The sequence below is a fragment of the Melospiza georgiana genome, chromosome 7 (genome assembly GCF_028018845.1).
Source record: "Melospiza georgiana isolate bMelGeo1 chromosome 7, bMelGeo1.pri, whole genome shotgun sequence".
NCBI classification, from domain to species: domain Eukaryota; kingdom Metazoa; phylum Chordata; class Aves; order Passeriformes; family Passerellidae; genus Melospiza; species Melospiza georgiana.
Genome location: NC_080436.1, coordinates 25485509 through 25503714, shown reverse-complemented (window position 1 = coordinate 25503714; position 18206 = coordinate 25485509). Strand labels below are relative to the sequence as shown.

The following is an 18206-nucleotide window of genomic DNA, read 5'->3' as shown; positions in this document are numbered from 1 at the left end:
CATGGAGCGGCTCCGTGGCCCCGCCGCGTCCCAGGTACCGTAAGGCTGGGTGGGGGGCGCGGCACGACAGACCCCCGACTGGGGACAGGCCACCCCGGGGGCGGGAGAATGTGGGCGGCTGACGGGCCCCTTCCCTCCGACATGCAGCCCTGGGGACAAGGACGTCCTTGTCCCAGCTGTGCCAAGCCCCTTGGGAATGGTCGGGGCAGGTGGTGCAGGGTCTCTTCCTTCTCCGTGTTGGCTTTAGGCTCCTTAGGGAGTGGTGGTCCCCGTCTCCGTGCCTTCATTATTTTAGGGTGGCTGTAAACTTTGGCTCTGTCAGGAAGATTTGTGGCTGGGGTAGCTCTTCCTCTGCATGTGCTACTGTGTTAAATAGGGTCTCCTGGGGACTGGGGGAACGGGGTCAGCCATCCGGCGCTGTGTATTCCCTTCTTCCTTGGGCTGCTGCTTTGTTTAGTATAGGTTTCCTGGGATGGACCTGGTCCCCGGGAGGGACCAATGGGGTTGGTGAGGCTCTCTGCATAGGAAGAAGTGAGAATGGAATTTACACCTTGGGATTGGGAGAGGATGGGTGCAGAGCCGCTGTGGGACATGCTTGGCTCCAGCAGCCGAGAGAGAAGGCAGGAGGTCCTGCCATCCATGCTTTGTCCTGCTCTGGAGAGCCCTGCTGTCTCCCCAGAGCAGGAGGACAAGCTGGGCGTCCTGGACTGGAGCTGCCATGGAGACTCTGGGGGTCCTGGGCTGGTGGGGGGTGCCCACATCCGCACCCTGAAAAGACAGTTCTCTCTGCCTGGCTTGGGTGGGCAGAGCAGCTGGATGGGTGCAGGCAGAATCCATGGGTGGGGAAAAGATTGAGTTGGCTCCTGCTGACCCCTGCTCACTGTGTGCCCACTCAGGTGGCGCTGCTGGATGCTGTTGCGTGCCCTGAGGAGGAAGGTGGGTAGCAGGAAGAGTCTAGGTATGTAGGAGGGGGGACTGCCTTACCTTGTGACAAGAGCATTGGTTCTCTGCCCACCCTGCCCATACCCCTCTCCTCAGCTGGAGTCTGCCCCAGGCTGGAGAACGGCTATGGAGAACTGTTCCTGTGGAATTGGGAACAGGGGGCTCTGTCAGCAGCATCCCCTGCTCCCCCCAGGCAGGAGGGTGCTGAGACCCAGCAGCTGAGACCCAGCAGCTCAGCTTACTGGCTAGGGCTGGGCTGACTTTGCCTGCAGGGTTTCCGAAGGCTGTATGCCCCAGGGAGGAGGAAGAGGAGGAGGAAGAATACAGGAGACCTGTCACCTTCACACTGGGAAATGAGATACTGGGGCTGGGCCCAGAGACCGAGTTTCAGACCCCTGATGCTGAGGTCTATATGCACTTCTTGAGGAGCCACTGCTGCTATGATGCCATCCCCACCAGCTGCAAGCTCGTTGTCTTTGACATCTCCCTGGAGGTGATAACCTGGGGGATGAGTGGGGATGGGCAGTGAAGAAGCAAGCTTGGGGATCCTCTGAACCCCTCTGCACTCTGCCAGCAGATCAAGAAAGCCTTTTTGGCACTGGTGGCCAACGGGGTTCGTGCTGCCCCGCTCTGGGACAGCAAGGCGCAGAGCTTTGTGGGTGAGTGGCAGAAGCAATGCCTGGCCCCAGCCCCTGCCTGGCAGAGCGGGTACAGGCAGCACTGCCAGCCCCACGTGTCTCCACAGGGATGCTCACCATCACCGACTTCATCAACATCCTGCACCGCTACTACCGCTCACCTCTGGTGAGTGCCACGAGGAGGGCTTGGGGGATCAGGACAGGCATGGGGCAGGGAGTGGCTGTCCCCACCACTCCTGGTCCCTCCTTAATTGCTGGACAATGACCAGGGGATGATTCCGGGCCAGATCAGCATCTACTTGTTGCTCCCCTGCTTGGCCCCCAAAATTTAATCCCTATGTTTGGGTGATGGGGCACGATGCCCAAGGAAGGGGGCAGTGTCTCAGAGTGCCCTCAGTCCCCCATGGAGCCATCACGACCAGGGCATTTCCCTGCCTCCAGGTGCAGATCTACGAGGTGGAGGAGCACAAGATTGAGACCTGGAGAGGTAAAAAACATGTGGGTGGCTGGGATGATGTTGTCACACAGGGCATGGAGGTGGGCTCTGGGATTGTGGGGCTGCAAGAGGGGGCTGGAGGACCTCCTCTCATAGCTCTCTCCCTTGGCAGAGGTGTACCTGCAGGGCTCCCTCAAGCCGCTGGTCTACATCTCTCCGAGCAATAGGTGAGAATCTGTCCACTGAGGGGGAGCACACCCCTTGCAGTGGGGTGTGTGCACCTGAACACAGCCCTGTCCCACCACGATGTCCACATCACCCACAGCCTCTTCGATGCTGTCTACTCCCTGATCAAGCACAAGATCCACCGCCTGCCTGTCATTGAGCCTGTCTCGGGCAATGTCCTGCACATCCTGACGCACAAGCGCATCCTCAAGTTCCTCCACATCTTTGTGAGTGCTGGGGCTGTTTGTGCACACTCATGGCTGGTGTCACAGGCAAGGGTGTAAAGGTACATGCAGGTGCCAGCCCAGCCCTGCCCTGTCCCATTGAAGGCTTCTACCATCCCCAAGCCACGCTTCCTGAAGAAAACAGTGCAGGAACTGTGCATTGGCACCTTCCGTGATCTGGCCGTCGTGGCTGAGACTGCCCCAGTCCACACTGCCCTGGAGATTTTTGTGGATCGCCGTGTCTCCGCCTTGCCTGTCATCAATGATGCTGGTATCTGGGGAGGGAAAATGTGACGTCCTCATCTCCCTCTGCTAGCAGCTCCAGCACCATCCCTACCCAAAACCCCTCTCCTGGCCCTTGGGCTGCCCCTTGGGTGTGGGAGGAACATGGCAGGTGGTCCCTAGGGCTCCTTCTGCAGCCCCTTCTCTGTTTCTCTTTGCAGGGCAGGTGGTTGGCCTGTACTCGCGGTTTGATGTCATTGTGAGTACCCTGCGTGTGTGCATGTCCAGGCTCAAGTTTGGCCCCTTGCATGCACTGGTGGGGTCCTTATACCTGTCTGTGCCCATGCCAACCCACTCCACATGCATTGTCATGCACATGCCAGTGCACATTTTCTCTGTGCATCTCCTGGGCTCGGTGTCCCCTCTCTGGTGGCAGAATGGGGTGCAAGGACACCTTGGGGCGCTGAATGGGGACACATCTATCACAGCACCTGGCAGCCCAGAAGACCTACAATAACCTGGACATCAGCGTGAGGGAGGCGCTGCGGCAGCGCAGCGTCTGCCTGGAGGGGGTCCTCACCTGCTACCCCCACGAACCCATGGAGGACATAATTGACCGCATTGCCAAGGAGCAGGTGAGTGGCCGGGTGCCCCGTGCCAGCCACGGCTGCCAGCTGCCCAGCCTGCCCGTGATGCTCTGCCTGCACCCACAGGTCCATCGCCTGGTTCTGGTGGATGAAAACCGCTACCCGCGGGGCATCGTCTCCCTCTCTGACATCCTGCAGGCCCTTGTGCTCACTCCTGCAGGTATTGATGCTCTTAACTCTTAGCCCACGGTGCTCCATCTTTCTCCACTTGCACCCTCAATTTCTCTCCATTTCAGGTAGGCGCCACCCCCGCATTGCTGTGTGCCTGTCCCCTCCCTGCTGCTGGGGCTCCTGCCTCTGCCCCTGCCCCATCCAAAGTGATCCTGGGGGATGGAGGAGGCTGGCAGCGCTGGGTGCCCAGGTGGGGACAGCAGGACGCAGAGGCTGCTTGTCCCAGGGGTACACAAGGATCACAGGGATCCCTGATGACTGTGAGGAAGGATGAGGGCACCTTCCATGGAGACACTGCCAGAATCCCATTCAGGCAGCGTGTGGAATGCAGGTTTTGCAGGTCCCTGGGCTTTGGGCTAGATGAGGGTTTTGGGGTGTGATGCACCCCAAGATAAAAGCCTGTTTTTTATCTTGCCTCATTCCCCTCCTGAGACCTGAGCACCTCCAGTGCCATTCCCAAGGGACACAGAACGGACAGACCCCCACTCACACACCCCAGACCTGCTGCCCACCACCAGCCATAAACAAAACGTGGCCAGCCCATGGGCTCCAGCTGGCAGAGCCCCCCACCCCCTCCACTTGCAGCACCCCCAAAACTGTCTGTTCCAGAGACAGGGCTCACTCCCAGGTGGCACTGGAACCACACTGCCTGGCCACCTGCAGCCGGCTCTGCTCACCCACTGCCTGGTGAATCCTCACTGGCTATGGATGGGCATGGTCCTGGCACTCACTATCACACCTCTTTAGGGGTGAAATGAGGAGGGGGGAGCTGGCTCCAGTTCCCAACTGCTTCTCAAAGGTAATTATGCTTTTTGGGGTGGTGGTGGGCAATGGGTTGGGACAGGCCCGTGCATGCCAGTTCCCCTAGCAATGCCCACCTGTTCTGCACAGAAGGGGACTGGGAATGGTATGTGTTAGCCACAAATGGAATATCCCCTTTGCTCCCCTCCCCCTGTCACAGTGCCTTTGTTCACCCTGTCCCTGATGCCCACAGGGGCGGCTGTATCAGGAGCTGCAGGGGGCACTGAGATGTCCCATGCCAGCCAAGCTTCCCTCCCTCCTACCCCAGGGCTTGCATACAAGCAAGGACTGGAGGAAAGACCCCGTGTCCACTGGGATGTTGGAGGGGCCATGTCACAGGGTGGTCAGTCCAGCACTCATTGGGGGTTATGGTCTCACACGCCCTCTTGCCCCACAGGCATCAATCGATCCTCACTCTGAAGACACCACGGAAATGCCAAGTCTTGTCTGACTTGGGGATCTCCTGTGTGACCTGTGAGAAGGAGGCTTGGGCCCAAAGGCTCTCTGTGGGGAGGACATGCCTGTTCACCCCAGTCCTCGGGCTCGTCTTGAGTCCAGGGCTAGATCCTGCTGGTCTTGGAGAGGCAGAGACACTGACAATGGGACCCAGGGGTGCCTCCTGCCAGTGAGCACACAGCGATGCTCAGTGGGCACTATGCTGAGGGGCTGCAACATGCCTGCAGCTGGGCAGAGCCCCATACAGCCCCAGAGGACCTGGCCACCCTCTGCCATCCTGCTGATGGATCTGAGTGTTTCTGTTGTGGCTCCCTCCTAGTGAACACAGTCCCGCTGTCTGTGCTCGGTGCCTGGTAGCGTAGGCTCAGCTGCACACACAGGCTTTTTTATTTTAGGGTCACACGGGGCTGGAGCTCTCTGGCAGAGGCACAGCCCATGCCAGAGCTGGCAGCGGGATGGGCACTTGCATGGAGACCCTGTGCACGTTTTGGGGTGGGCAGGGGATATTTATTTATTTGTTAGTCTGTTCAGCCTTGCTGTAACAAAACAGCCTGATCGAAGAATTGCCTCTTGCCTTTCTGGGGTAAAGCTGGGCATGACTCCTCTGGAGGGAACCAGGCTGGGGAAGGGGTACTGGCTGTTTGCCAGCAAGTTTGGCACTGGCAGAGCAGTAACTCGGGGGTAGAACCAAGGGGATGGGGACACAGGGCATGCAGTCTTAATCATCTTGGTGGTGTGCAGGTCCCTCCCGGGACGCACTGAGGGACAGAAGCTTTGGTATCAGCAAGGTTTCTGCCTGCTGCTTCCCTCAGTCCAAGAAGCAGGAAAGTATGAGGGGCTCACTGTTAAAAATGTCCCATGCCCCATCCCTCGAGGCCTCTGGGCAAAAGGCAATGTATCCCGTGCCTGTGACTGCTACCAGCTGTGAGCCTTGCAATGGTCCTGGCTTGGGGGTAGGGGATGCTGAGCTGATCTTTCTTGTCCTGCTTTGCCTGCAGTGAGCCCTGCCATTCCTGTTACCCCATATCAGCATCTCAGCACAATAAAGGCTGACATGGAAAGTCCCAGGAGCGAAACACCTCTCCTGAGCAGGCTGGCTCTGCCAGGGGATGCAATACCAGTCCTGGGTGGTGACAGGCCTCCTCCCATCATGAGGAATGTGTTATTGCTGGGCTTTCCCAGGACCATGGCTGGCTCTGTCCCTTGGGAAAGGCGCAAACCCCAAACACCACCAGCACTCAACCCTCCCCTGGGGGCAAGGGGAAAAGTGAGGCACAGAGAAGTTTCTGAGGCCAAGGTCAGCTGTTCAGAGAGGACCCAGATGTCCTGGCTCCAGGCACAGATCCACGCGCAGCTACACAAGGACAGGACGAAGGAGACACCGAATGGCTGCAAGCCCCCTCCCTGCTTTCCCCCAGCCCCAAAAGAGCTCCCGGGTTCCTCACACAGCCCAGCTGGGCACGGGATGGGTGGGACACAACCCCCCTGCAGTGTGTCAAAGGCACAGCAGTTCCCCCAGCCTCCTGCTGATTTTGGGCAAGGGGCTACTAGTGGCCCAGGGGTGATTTGGGTCAATCTCTCATCCCCCCCACCTTTCCCACTGTGGGGCTGTGAGCCCCCTGGCCCAAGCTGGCCAGGGAAGGCGTATGCCTTCCTGTCCTCCTTGTGGGGCAGTAAGGGGGATCTCCATCTGGCACCCAGGGTGGGGGTGGACGTGCAGTCAGGGGGCTCCCGGGCGAGCGATGAATTCCAGGTTGATGGGCTTGTCAGCCACCAGGACAATGCGGGACACAGATGTCACTTCTACGCCACGGGGGTCCGGCCGCACCTCAAATGCCTGGATCATCTGTGGGGAGAAGAGGAGTTGGCAGTGCCTCAGGGACTCTCTGGGATGCATATCCCAGCTCATGGCAAGACACCCGAAGTGGAGGGATCCCTACTTACCCTGGCAAGGGCCAGGTGCATCTCCAGCTCAGCGATGCGGCGCCCGACACAGGCACGGACCCCGTAGCCAAAGGGGATGGAGCTGAAGGGGTGGTGAGGGGAGCCGTGCCCCCGGAGCCAGCGCTGGGGCAGGAACCGCTCGGGCTCGGGGAAGTAGGTCTCATCATGGGACATCGCGTAGTGCGCCAGGACAAAGAGGGTCTGCAGGGGGAAACTGGGGTTTAATGACCCCACTGAGTGCAGAGAGGGTCCCCACAGCACGGCCCCCACTCACATTCTTGGGGAAGAGGTAGTCTCCGATGACAATGTCCTTCTCATAGAAGACCCTGGCGTTGGTGGGCACCACAGGGTAGACTCTGGGATATGGAGAGAGTTAGTGGGGGAGCAGAACTCATCTGGAGAGAGCGAGATGAGACACGAGGACGAGGCTCAGCAGCTCCCCAGGGGACAGGTGGATATTCACAGTCCAGAGGGACTGAAATCCAGCTTTGCCTCCTGCCTGGTTGGTGCATCTCCCCTGGAGAAGGGGCTGGTGACCAGGACCTCAGGGCAGGGACAAGGCTGGGATGTACCTCAGAGTCTCCTTGATAATGGCCCGAAGCATCGGCAGCTTGGGGATATCCTCAGCAGCAGGAAACCGGTCGGGAGGCACAACAGCTTTCAGCTCCTGGTACAGGGTCTCCTGGATGTCTGGGTCCCGGGAGAGGTGGTACAAAGCCCAGGACAGCGTGTTGGAGGTCTGGGGAGTGGAGCACCAGGGGGAGTGAAGAAACTGGGGCCAGTACCTGAGCGGCCTTGTGCCAAGCACAGCATCAGTACGGCACCAGAGAGCCCCTGCTCTGGTATGCAGAAAAGTCAGAGGTGAGGGGCAGCAAGCACAGGGGAGAGGGAGGCAGGGAGCAGGATACAAAGCAGAGCAGAGGATGGGGTCTGTATTGACCAATTCCTGAAGGTTTGCCCCTGTGGAGCATCAGTCCCAACTGGGCTAGAGCTCACAAGGGCTGGGTGGAGCATGGCCCCATGGGCTCCCCTGGGCATGGAGCACAGCAGGGATCCCCTGACAGCAGCTGCCTGGCTCTCACCGTGTCCACACCAGCCAGCAGCAACTCCGCCACGCTGCCATAGACCTCATCCAGGCTGAGTCTGCCACTGGCCAGCAGGTAGCTCAGGTAGCCAGACACCTCCGTGCCACGCTCCACCTGCCCCTCCAGCTCCTCCATCTTTCGGTCAATCAGTTTCTTGCCTGCAGGGACAGAGAGCAGGAACCAGAGCTGACAGAGCAAGGGCTGCCAAAAAGACATTTGGCCAGGGACTGCCCTGCTTTTGAGGGTCTTTAGGGAGTACAGTGCCACCACACTGGACCCCCACTGTCACCGCTCACCAAAGGCGAAAATGGTGTCCCAGCTGTCCAGGTAACGGTCCCAGAAGGGCAGCACCTTGCGGCTCCATCGGGGCAGGACAGTGGCAAAGATGGAGTTCTTGAACATGAGGTTGATGGAGTCAATGAAGTGCTGGGTCTCAGGAGGGACCTGCTGCTTGAGGCACCCGATGCGGGTCTCAAAGAGGATGTAAGAGATGCCTGTGGGGGACAAACAGCATCCAGACCTCTGGCGGAATGGGAACAGTGGGACAGGGCGGGGGTGAGGGAGAGGACACCCCTACCTTCCAGGGCAAAGCGGTAGAGCAGGTTGGCCACGTCCCCCACCAGCACCCCCGAGGGGCTGCGGCTCCGCTCCTCCCGCAGGCGCACCATCAGGTCTGACACCACCTCCCCGATGGCGTCCGCGTACAGCAGCGCCTCCGAGGGCTTCAGCAGCCGCTTGTTGAGCACCTGGCGCAGGCGGTACCAGCGCTCCCCTTCCCTGCGTGGGGACGAGGTTCAGCGCCGGGGGCACGGACGGGCAGGGGGCAGTGGCTGGCAGCAGTTCCCCAATCCCTGTGTGCACACTCCCTGCCCAGGCTGGAGCCATCCCAGGGGTCATTCTGCCTCCCATGGCCATGCCCTTCTGCTTGGTGGGGACAGGCAGCTTGCAGGAGCGGGAGTAATGCCAACGGGCACCTGGGCCCTGCACCTAGGGGAGGGGCAGGAGATGTGTGCTGGCCCAGAGGGCGCAGCCAGGGCGGGACTCACTCGGTGAAGGGTCCGTAGGGCAGGCGCCGGGTGTCCCGGTGCTCCTTCCACAGCGCCATGTCGCTCCGCATCGGGTACTTGCCCTCCTGCCGCAGCAGCTGCTCCAGCACCACTGGGCTCCCAATGTTGATGTTCCTATAATGTCCGAAGGTTGACTTCCAGATAGGTCCATAGAGGCGTCGGGATATCACCTGTGATGCACAAAGCACGGCAGGGTCAATGGGACAAGCTGGGTCAGATCCTCCCTGCCCCAACCCTGAATGTGCCTATCTGCACCCATCCCATGGACCCCTCAGCATCACCTCAGCTCAAGCACCTGCCTCTGATGCCCCCAAGCTGGCAGCATCCTTGAAGTGCTCTGCAGATGGCCTGGGCTGGTGTCTCCAGGCTCATTTCCTCTCCCAGCACTAAGTACACCAGGCACTGACCCCTCAGCACAGACTGGCACATCCTTCACCCACCCCAGAGATTCAGAGACAGCCTGGTGGGTCTTTTGGGGAAGGATGACCAAGAAGGGACAGCAGGCACAGAGACAACTGCCAAGCACAGGAATGTGCTGAGATGCAGGACCATTGCAGCAACCACCAGCAGGACTAAGTCCTGCTGCTTCCAGCATGGCCCCAGCTCTGCTTAACCTGGGGACAACAGTCGCTGAGTGGGTCCTTGAACTCACCACCCAGTAAGGATGGTTAATGATCAGCAGTGGGAGGACAGCACCAGGCTAGGGCATGACTGGGCTGCTCCCAGAACAGGCTGTCACGTCCAGGGCATGGCCCTGGGGCCACAGGCTCACCAGCCAGCTAGGGGATGTTCACCAACATCAGCCCTGCTCTGGGCCCTGTTGGCTGCAGCTCCCTTCTCCTTGTCTGCAGCCACAGGTGCCATGCCTGCTGCCCTGGCCGGGAGCACCGTGACCTCCAAGTGCATCCCTTGGGGGCAGCTGGGCAGCCCTTTGCAAATGGATCTGCACGGGGCCACGTCCAAAGGCCACTTTCCATTGCACCCAGGCACTGCCAGAGCCCCTGCAGAGCATGGCCAAGCACGGGGGGATGCAGGGGACTTAGCAGGCAAGCCCTGGTCCCCGTTCCCCTTGGCTGCGGGGATGCACGTGGTACAATCTCCCTTGGTGACTGTCTGCATCGCAGCCTGTGCCTGGATTCAGCTGGATTCGTCACCACGGGGAGACGTTCCTCGTTCCTCGTGCATGGTGGCAGGAGGAGGGGGAGGGATGGCTGCCCCAGTATGCAGGCAGCTCCTGGGCATGGGGCAGCTGTGCCCCGGCTTGGAGCCTGCCCACCAGCATCTGCTGGCAGCCAGGACCTGACACAGTGCAGGCCTTGGAGAGCTAGAGCTGCCTGGATACGGGGAAAGGCACCTCCAGAGCATGTGGGCATCTTTCTGCAAAGCCAGGCTATGTCCCAAGGGCAGGAGGGAGCTCCAGTGCCTACACCCCAAAACCCCACTGTCCTGAGACAGTCCCTTCTCCAACCAGCAGTGCCTGGTGCTCTGGGGTGCCAGGGAGGCCTGATCCTGCACGCTCCTTGGGCTGGTCAGAGCTCCAGGGCGCTGGAAGATGCCGCCTGGCTTGCAGCCAGCCAAGCCCATTGCTTGCTTCATCCGACGTATGAGGAAGTGTTGAGAGAAGAAAACAAATACCTCTGGCTACCCCTCCCCTGTCTTGTATCATCTGCCCAAAAACCAGCCCAGCCACCTGCACCCAAAACCGCTGCTCCCTCCAGCTGTCACAGCCGGGAGCCCAGGGATGCCAGGACCCTGCGAGATGCCCCCAAACCTTTGCCCTCAGCTGCCCGGCTGGCTCGGGAATGCTGGAACAGCTCTGGGCAGGCTGGACCCTCCCGAGGTCACTCGGTTCTGCCGGCCCCTCTCTGCCTGCTGCCCCCAGCATCGCCCTACGGCGCCGGGTGCCCCCCGCCGCCCAGCCCCTCTGCTCCCCGGCACTGCCGCCCCCGCTCAGCTCCCTGCCGTCACTTGTCGGCAGCTCACCCCCTCCCCGGAGCGCATCTCCCCCTGCCCCCAGCCCGCACCCACTCCCTCCCTTGCAAAGCCCCGGGTCCAGCACCCTCCCGGCAGCCCCCCGGCAGCCCCTCCATCCCACGCACCCCTCCGAACCCTCCTCCGCCGCTACGCCCCCGAGCAGGGTGGCCAGGCCCCCGCGCAGCCCGAGCCCCGCACGCCCGCACCCCGGGCCGGGCTGCCCCGGCGCACCTGCAGCCGGTGCGTGTGCAGCAGGTAGCCCCGCAGGAAGAGCCAGACGAAAGTACGGAGCAGCCCCGGCCCCGGCAGCTCCTCCGGTCCCTTCAGCCGCGCCGGCCCCGCCGCCGCTGCCGCCGAGCCCCCGGTCCTGCGCGGCGGTCCCGGGCTGCTGCGCGGCGGCGGCGGGCGGGGGCGCAGGAGCAGCGGCAGCAGCGGCCACCGGGCCCCGCCGCTCGGGCCCGCCATGCTCCGTCGGCAGCGCACGGGACGGGGCGGGGCGGGGAGGCAGCGAGGGTGGTGGGGGGCGGCACCGGGGGCGGTGCGGGGGGCGGCGCGGGGGCGGCGACCGGGCACGGGCGCCGGGGACCGAGCATCGCGCACCGGGTACCGCGCACCGGCGAGAGAATCGCGCACCCGCGGCGTTGCGCAACGGTTGCTGGCACCGGCTGCTGCGCTCTGGGTGCGGGGTACCGGCTGCTGCTCAGCGGGACCGGGCACGGGGCAGTCCGTACCGTGCGCCGGGCGCCGGCTGCGGCACACCTTCCACCGGGCCGCGCAGACCGGCTGCAGCTGCTACGTACTCGGTACGGCACACTGGGCACCGTGAGCCGCACACCGAGTACTGGACAGTGGTGACTGCTCAGCAGCATCGCGGATCAGGCAGCGGGTGCTGGGTGCTGGAAATGGCACCAGCGGTGCCCAGTGCCCCGTGGCGGGTACTGGGTGCCAGGTGTTGTGCCTGGTGGAGCTTTGCACGTGGCAGCTGGCAGCCAGCACTGGCGTGGCACGGCAGGTACAGCGCCCTGGCACCATGGAGCCTGTGGCACCAGGTGCTGCTGTATCCTGGGCATTGCATCCATAGGCAGTGGGTGCTGGGCATTGCACACCAGGCACGGGCACGAGGACTGGGCACAGTACCAGCCAGGGCGCAACGTGTGCCAGCACTGGCATTGCACTCTGGCACTGGATTTCACATCCCAGACCCTGCACACCTTGCATCAGCTCCAGGTTCGCCACTGGGCTGCTCTTTAGGTCTGCTTGGCCTCCTGGACTGAGCCGTCCTGCCCTGCTTCTGTTCCCTGCCTGTCACCCCCCTGTGTCTGCCTCATCCCCCAGCAGGGCAGCATGGTGCTGTGGGGATCTGGGTCCAAACTGTCCCAGGCTCTTTCTCACCACTTTCTCCAGGCACTGCCAGCCAGGACCATGGATGGGGAGACCTTGGTAAGCCCACTGTGGCTGCTGGCACCAGACTGGAGGGAGGTTTGGTATGTTTTCACACCAGTGAGAGAACAGCGTCAGCTCCTGCCTCAGGCTGGTGCAGGCCAAGCTGCCCAGCCCGTGAGCAGGACCCTGCTGGGTGTCTGGGACCATGCATGCAGGACGTGTCTGCTCTGGCCAGCCTGGGACAGTGGGGCAGGCAGGACCCTGTCCAGGTGTCACTCCAGGGGTGTCCCACACCATGGGACATCAGTGCTGATCATTAACCGCCCTTATCGGGCATTGGGTACAAGGTCCTGGCCAGGGAGGCTGAGTGAGGCTGGGCAGGTATCTGGGAGCCCCGTGAGTGGCTGTTGTTGCCCTCGGTCCTGTCTCACCAGGGTGCCGGGAGTGTCCCGGGCCAGGCTCCAGGCTGATGCTTTGTGTGCTCCCTGCCAGCCGGACCGGGACTGGGGTGCAGGACACGGGCACCCCCGTGCTTGTAGACACCCCTGAGGCACCCCAGGCTGGGACAGCCAAGAACGAGCGCCTGCTGCCATCTCATGGCTGCTCACAGCCAGCTCTGTGCTTGCCCTGCCCCGGCCGGGTTCAGAGCCGGTGCACCAGGAGAGTCCCCGCCCGAGGACTTCTGTGAGCTCCCAGCCTGGGAAACTGAGACCCTGTAGCTCTCACTCCCCCAGGCAGAGGATGCCCTGGCCTCTCCCAGCCTGCTGTGCTTCCCTTTGCCGGGCCGTGGAACCCTGAGACCTCTTTCAGTTTAAAACAATTGCCACTTGCAAAAAGAGTGAAAACTACAGCTCCTGGTAAAGGGTCTCTCTCCATCTTTCTTATAAGCCCGTTTATATATTGAAAGGTTGCAATAAGATGTTCCTGAGCCTTCTCCAGGTTGCACAACAAAAATCTCAGCCTGTCTTCACGGGAGAGGTGCTCCAGCCCCCTGGTCATTTTGTAGCCTTGTCTGGCTCACCTGAACCTGCTCCAACAGGTTCATGTCTCGCACTGAGGACCCCAGAGCTGCTCTGCTTCAGGTGGGTTCTCCAAATGTGGAATAGAGCAGGAGCAACCACCTTCCCTGCCCTGCTGGGCATGCTCCTTATTTTCCAGTCTCAGACGTGATCTGCAAGTGCACATTATCGACTCATTTACTGGTTTTGATCCACCAGTGCCTCTGACTCCTTCTCCACAGGACAGCTCTCCATCCATCCATCCATCCATCCATCCATCCATCCATCCATCCATCCATCCATCCATCCATCCCGCAGACAAAACCAGTACTAGGGTCGCCCCGACCTGAGTTCAGGACCTCGCACTCGGCCTTGTGGAAGGACAGGCTGTACCACGGCAGCGACTCCCCGGGCCGGTCCCCGGCGCTCCCCACCGTGCTCGGGACGCGGAGCGGGGCGCCGTTATCCCGGCTCCTTCCCGCTCCCGCCGCTAGGCTGTGCTCCCCGCCCTCGCACGGCGGGACCGGCGGGGCCGCTGCCAGGGCTGTGCGGGAGGCGGTGCTGGGGGCCGGGAGGGCTCGGGGGATCAGCCCCTCTCAGAGTCTCCCGGCGGAGATTCCGAAGGGATCAGGCTGGGCCATGGCCCCTCCAGGCCGGAGGATGCCGCCCGGAGCCGGGGACACCGGCAGCTCCCGGGAGGTCCCGCAGCGCGGGCCAGCCCAGCCTGGCGACAAGCGCGGCAGAGGCGGGAGAGCAAATGCTGTCTTCAGCCGTGGGGATGTGGAGCTGGGGGTGGCAGGTCACATCCTGTGTGTCACTTTGCCCCAGGGATGCTGTGACTGTACTCATGCCACAGAGCCATTGTCAGGTCCGACCTCATCTCCCGGCAGGACCTGTGCGTGCAGAGTCAGGCACTGTGGGACCCCCTGCCCCTCTGTCCCTCAGCCATCCACCACACGCTGCTCATGGAGGATCCTGCCTGCTGGTCCTCCTCAGAGGGAGTGTCCCCTCCTTTATGTGACTTTGCAGTGTCACCCAGGAGCTGGAAATCTTTCCCAGAGCTGCATCCACTGACCCCGATTTGCTCTCCCACAAATGGGGGGAGGAAGTGGGGTGTCCCAGGGGAGGGCATCCCTTGACTCATCCCCAGGAAAGCCCAGGCTGTGAGAAGGCTGATCCTGGGACTGAGGACTGTAAACAGCCCAGAGCACTGAACTGGAGATAGCCTGTTACATCAACTGTGTGTCACCACACTGTCACTGCCTGAGTCATGAGCCACGCTGGGGACAGTGGGGCTGCAAAGGGGGACATGGGGATCAAGAGGAATGTGCACAGATCCCAGGTCTGGAGACAGCTGCTCTTCTCTGACACAAAGAGTTCAAGTGGGACCCTCTTGGCCCTCTCCCAAAGGTCCCCTTCCCCTCCTTTCTCTCTGTCTGACCCCTCAGACCTGGGCAGAGGCCTGAGGGCAGCACAAAGCTTTTGAAATAAGAAGCAAATCAACCAGCATGATGGTGTGTCCCCCATGACCACCATGTAGGGCCCAGCACCTGGCAGAAGGCTCTGACCCAGGCTGCCCCTGCCTTGTGCCCCATGGGACCCTGGTGGGCCAGGAGCTTCCCCCGAGGACGTGAGAGTGGGATGCCAGAGAGAACCCGGGGCTGGCATGCTGTTATCACAGGAGACGGGAGGCAGCCCCAGGCTGCTCTCAAGTGCTCCTGGCTGATTAGTGACTTCAAGTGCCTATGGAGTTATTCTAAGTCAAGTAGGAGCAAAGGGAGCCGACCCGAGAGCAGCGCCGGGCTTTCCTGGAGTTTCCCAAATCACCTCTGCTCCCTGCCAAACTCTCCAAGACGGGGAGGTGTCTCCTCTTTTTCCATCTGCTCTCCCTGTCCCTTACTCCTCCTGCAAGAGGCTGTTTGCTCCAGCCTAAAGCAAACCTGATTTTATCTCCTGACTCCAGTTGCCTTGGCTGTGGGCCATGGTGGATGCCTCCCACGCAGAGGTTGTGAAGCCCATGCGGGGACCCGTGCACAGAGCGGGCTGTGTGAGCTGTGTGTGCCACATGACATCATGTTTACAGCCCCGGGGGCCCAAGGACAGCGGCATCGCTCGCAGCCCAGATATGCGTGTCCTTCCCATGGATGGACAGATGGACGCGTGGGGAGCTGGAGCGAGTGGGACTGGCCGCACACCCATGCCTCCCTGAGGAGCGGTGGTTTCAGCTTTGTTGCTCTGCAAGCCAGTTTCCTTGGCCTCAGTTTCCCCTTTGGCCAGTGGAGAGTGGATTCTGTGCTAGCAGTGAGGGTGCACTGCTGCAGCAGCATGAGGTCAGGCCTTCAAATTGTTGTGCAGCGAGAATGGCAAATTTTCTCCCCTTGGGACGTGGATGTTCCCTTCTCTACCAGGACACATGCTGTGTGAAACTTAGGTTGTTTGGAAAGAGCAACAATGTCCAGAGTTACTGGCTAAAGAGTGCTGCTAGGGCCTTTTTTTCTTCTGTCCATCTGTCCATCCATCCATCTATCCACACTCGCAAGCAGCTTTCTCACAGCCATCTCTCTATCCATCTCCTGAGCTTTCTATACACTCACCCATCCATCCATCAACAAATGCATACATTACTCTTCCCATCCAGCCCCCTTACCTGTCCAGCCAGGGCTACCAACCCATCCATCCATCCATCCATCCATCCATCCATCCATCCATCCATCCATCCATCCATCCATCCATCCATCCATCCGTCTCCTGCCTGTCAGTGCCTAAGGGATGACCAGCCCTCCCCGGGTGTGGTGTGTGCTCACAAGTGTGTGCACATGTGTGTGTGTGGGTCATGGCCATGCAAAGTGCTGTGGGTTGTGATGTCTCAGGCCATGTCCAGCCATGGGGCAGGGCCAGGAGTGCTGGCCAGGGGGAGGGGGACTTGTCTAATTTAAGAATGGGCCCTACAGTCGCTGTCAGCACCGGGCTGCTGTCATCTGGGGACAGGTCCTCATCAGCTCTGCTTGCCGCCCGCCAGCCTGACATGAAAGGGCTCTGCACCCCGATAAGGCCCCAGACACTTGGTCCCAGAGGTGGGCAGCACTGTGGCCAGGCCTGGGGGACCCTGAGGAGTAAGTTCTAGCATGGCTGTCCCCAAATTCACTGTCACTTCAGCACCATGTGGCTTGTTTGTTTGCATCAGTTGGGAGCCCAGCCCTGGGGGCCACCCTCCACTCTGAGCCCTGGATCATGCCCTGTGTCACCACCATCTCCCACTGGTGACATAACCCCAGGGAGGGCACCATCCTCATCATCCCCCTGGCTGCCACAGGCCTGTCTGCTGGCTGCTACCCTGCACTGGAGTCCCCCAGCTGTGAGCAGCCATGGATGGGGACCGTGTTGTTTTAATAAGATCATTCTGCTCCTGCCGTGAGGTCGCAACCCGGGCTTATGACATCACAGCGCGCTGCCATGGAAATGCCGGGATGTCACAAACACAGCTCGATGACCTCACTGCAGGAGCAGCAGAGGAGGCCAACGTGGGTTTGATTGCCAATGTCCTCAGGAATAAAGGAGGGGAGGGACGCTGGGAAAGTATGCGGCCGCTGAGCGCCGGGGTGTTTGGGTTGGAAATGGCCACGCTTTCCCCACAGCAGGAAAGGCCCATTACTTCCTCCCCTGCCCTCTCCCTCCCAGCAGCCAGAGCCCCCCCAGCCTTGTGGCTGTGGGGTAGGAGGGCTGTTGGAGCAGGGCACCCCCATCCATGCCTTTGGGGATGCATGGCTGGGCATGAGAGACAGAGTTCAGCAAGTACCAGGGCACCAGCCTAGAGACAGAGGGAGGTCAGTGGGGGGTGCAGGATGGGCCACTCAGGGGATGCTTTGTCTCACAAGCAGGCTGGGGATCCCTGGGGATACTGTCACAAGAGGCAGAGTGGGCTGGAGTCCAGGGGAGGTCTCCTCTTCCTCAAGAGGACTTCAAAGTCACACTGCTATATGGGGATGATTCCCCAACACAGCACCCTCAAAACTGGACCTCAAAGCACCTCTTGGCTGGGCCCAATAACTGTCCCCTCCCCAGCCCATAACCAACAACTTCTAGCTGGGGACCCCACAGCCCCTCTGTCCCATCACCCCTACCGCAGCTGAGCTCTATGTCCTTTGCCACTGGGAGAAACATGGCTGGTTGGGGGGCACCCGTCCCCCCAGCTCTCTGTTGCAGGGGTGCAGGGGTGCCTGCTCTCCCCCTGCATCCTCCGTCATTAATTTCCATCAGTGGCCAAGTGGGGCCGGGGCTGCCTGGGGGTGGCCGAGGAACACGGCGCTTTCCCCTGATAGCAAAAATAAATACATTAAAATTCTTGCAGGAGGCAGAAGAATGCGGGACGGCAGGAAAAAATTGTTTTATAATTTGTAATAACACAAAAGCCGGGGGGGGGAGTGCGCTGCGAGAGGAGAGGAAAGGCAGAGACAAAGGATCAGCTGTGATGGTGGAGGCTGCTTCAGAGTGGCAGTGGCATCCCTGTCACCCTGGATTAGTATGACCACTGTCACCTTGTCCCCTGAAGTACGTGTGCCTTTGGGTCTTGTTGCAGAAGGGGAGGAAGCAAGAAAATTACCGGGGCTGAGTGAATAGACAACCACTCCCCACCTGCTCAAGCAGGTCTCAGCATCTCTGAGCCTCAGTTTCCCCTTGCTAAAGGAGAATTTTTATGCAGCTGTGAGAAAAGCTGTGAAATAGGGGCAAACTCCTGGCATACACCCCATCCCAGGTCCTCTGATCCAGACACAGGGCAAGGAGCCCACCCTTGTCCACTCTGCCCCACAGCCCCTCTAAGGGGGCTTTGCCCTGGGACCCAGAGAGTGGGACCAGCTCCCCTGGGTGTGCTGGGGGCACGGCAGCCCCCGGCCCCTCCAGCCTCACCAGAGCTGACATGACAAGGCGAGTCGCTGAGCACCAGCCGCACCTGCTCGCCGAGACGGCACCCCCGCCCCCTGCTCCCCTCTTCGGG

General features: G+C 61.0%; 2 protein-coding genes across 2 annotated transcripts; one reads left to right on the top strand and one right to left on the bottom strand.

Annotated features, from left to right (window-relative positions):
* Position 1: 1 nt before the first annotated feature.
* On the top strand, positions 2-5322 carry PRKAG3 (protein kinase AMP-activated non-catalytic subunit gamma 3). Its single transcript, XM_058028199.1, has 13 exons — positions 2-34; positions 897-936; positions 1215-1435; positions 1520-1601; positions 1688-1746; positions 2022-2067; positions 2189-2243; positions 2342-2468; positions 2571-2736; positions 2909-2946; positions 3176-3322; positions 3401-3570; positions 4704-5322. Exons 1-12 carry the CDS (start codon positions 2-4, stop codon positions 3515-3517), a joined length of 1131 nt encoding a protein of 376 aa, XP_057884182.1. The 3' UTR covers positions 3518-3570; positions 4704-5322.
* On the bottom strand, positions 5248-11297 carry LOC131085735 (sterol 26-hydroxylase, mitochondrial). Its single transcript, XM_058028198.1, has 9 exons — positions 11064-11297; positions 8838-9028; positions 8369-8568; positions 8088-8285; positions 7789-7949; positions 7279-7445; positions 6981-7062; positions 6707-6907; positions 5248-6608 (listed from the first exon to the last, which is right to left on the bottom strand). The coding sequence occupies exons 1-9, from the start codon at positions 11295-11297 to the stop codon at positions 6483-6485; spliced, it is 1560 nt and encodes a 519-aa protein (XP_057884181.1). The 3' UTR covers positions 5248-6482.
* Positions 11298-18206: the final 6909 nt, after the last annotated feature.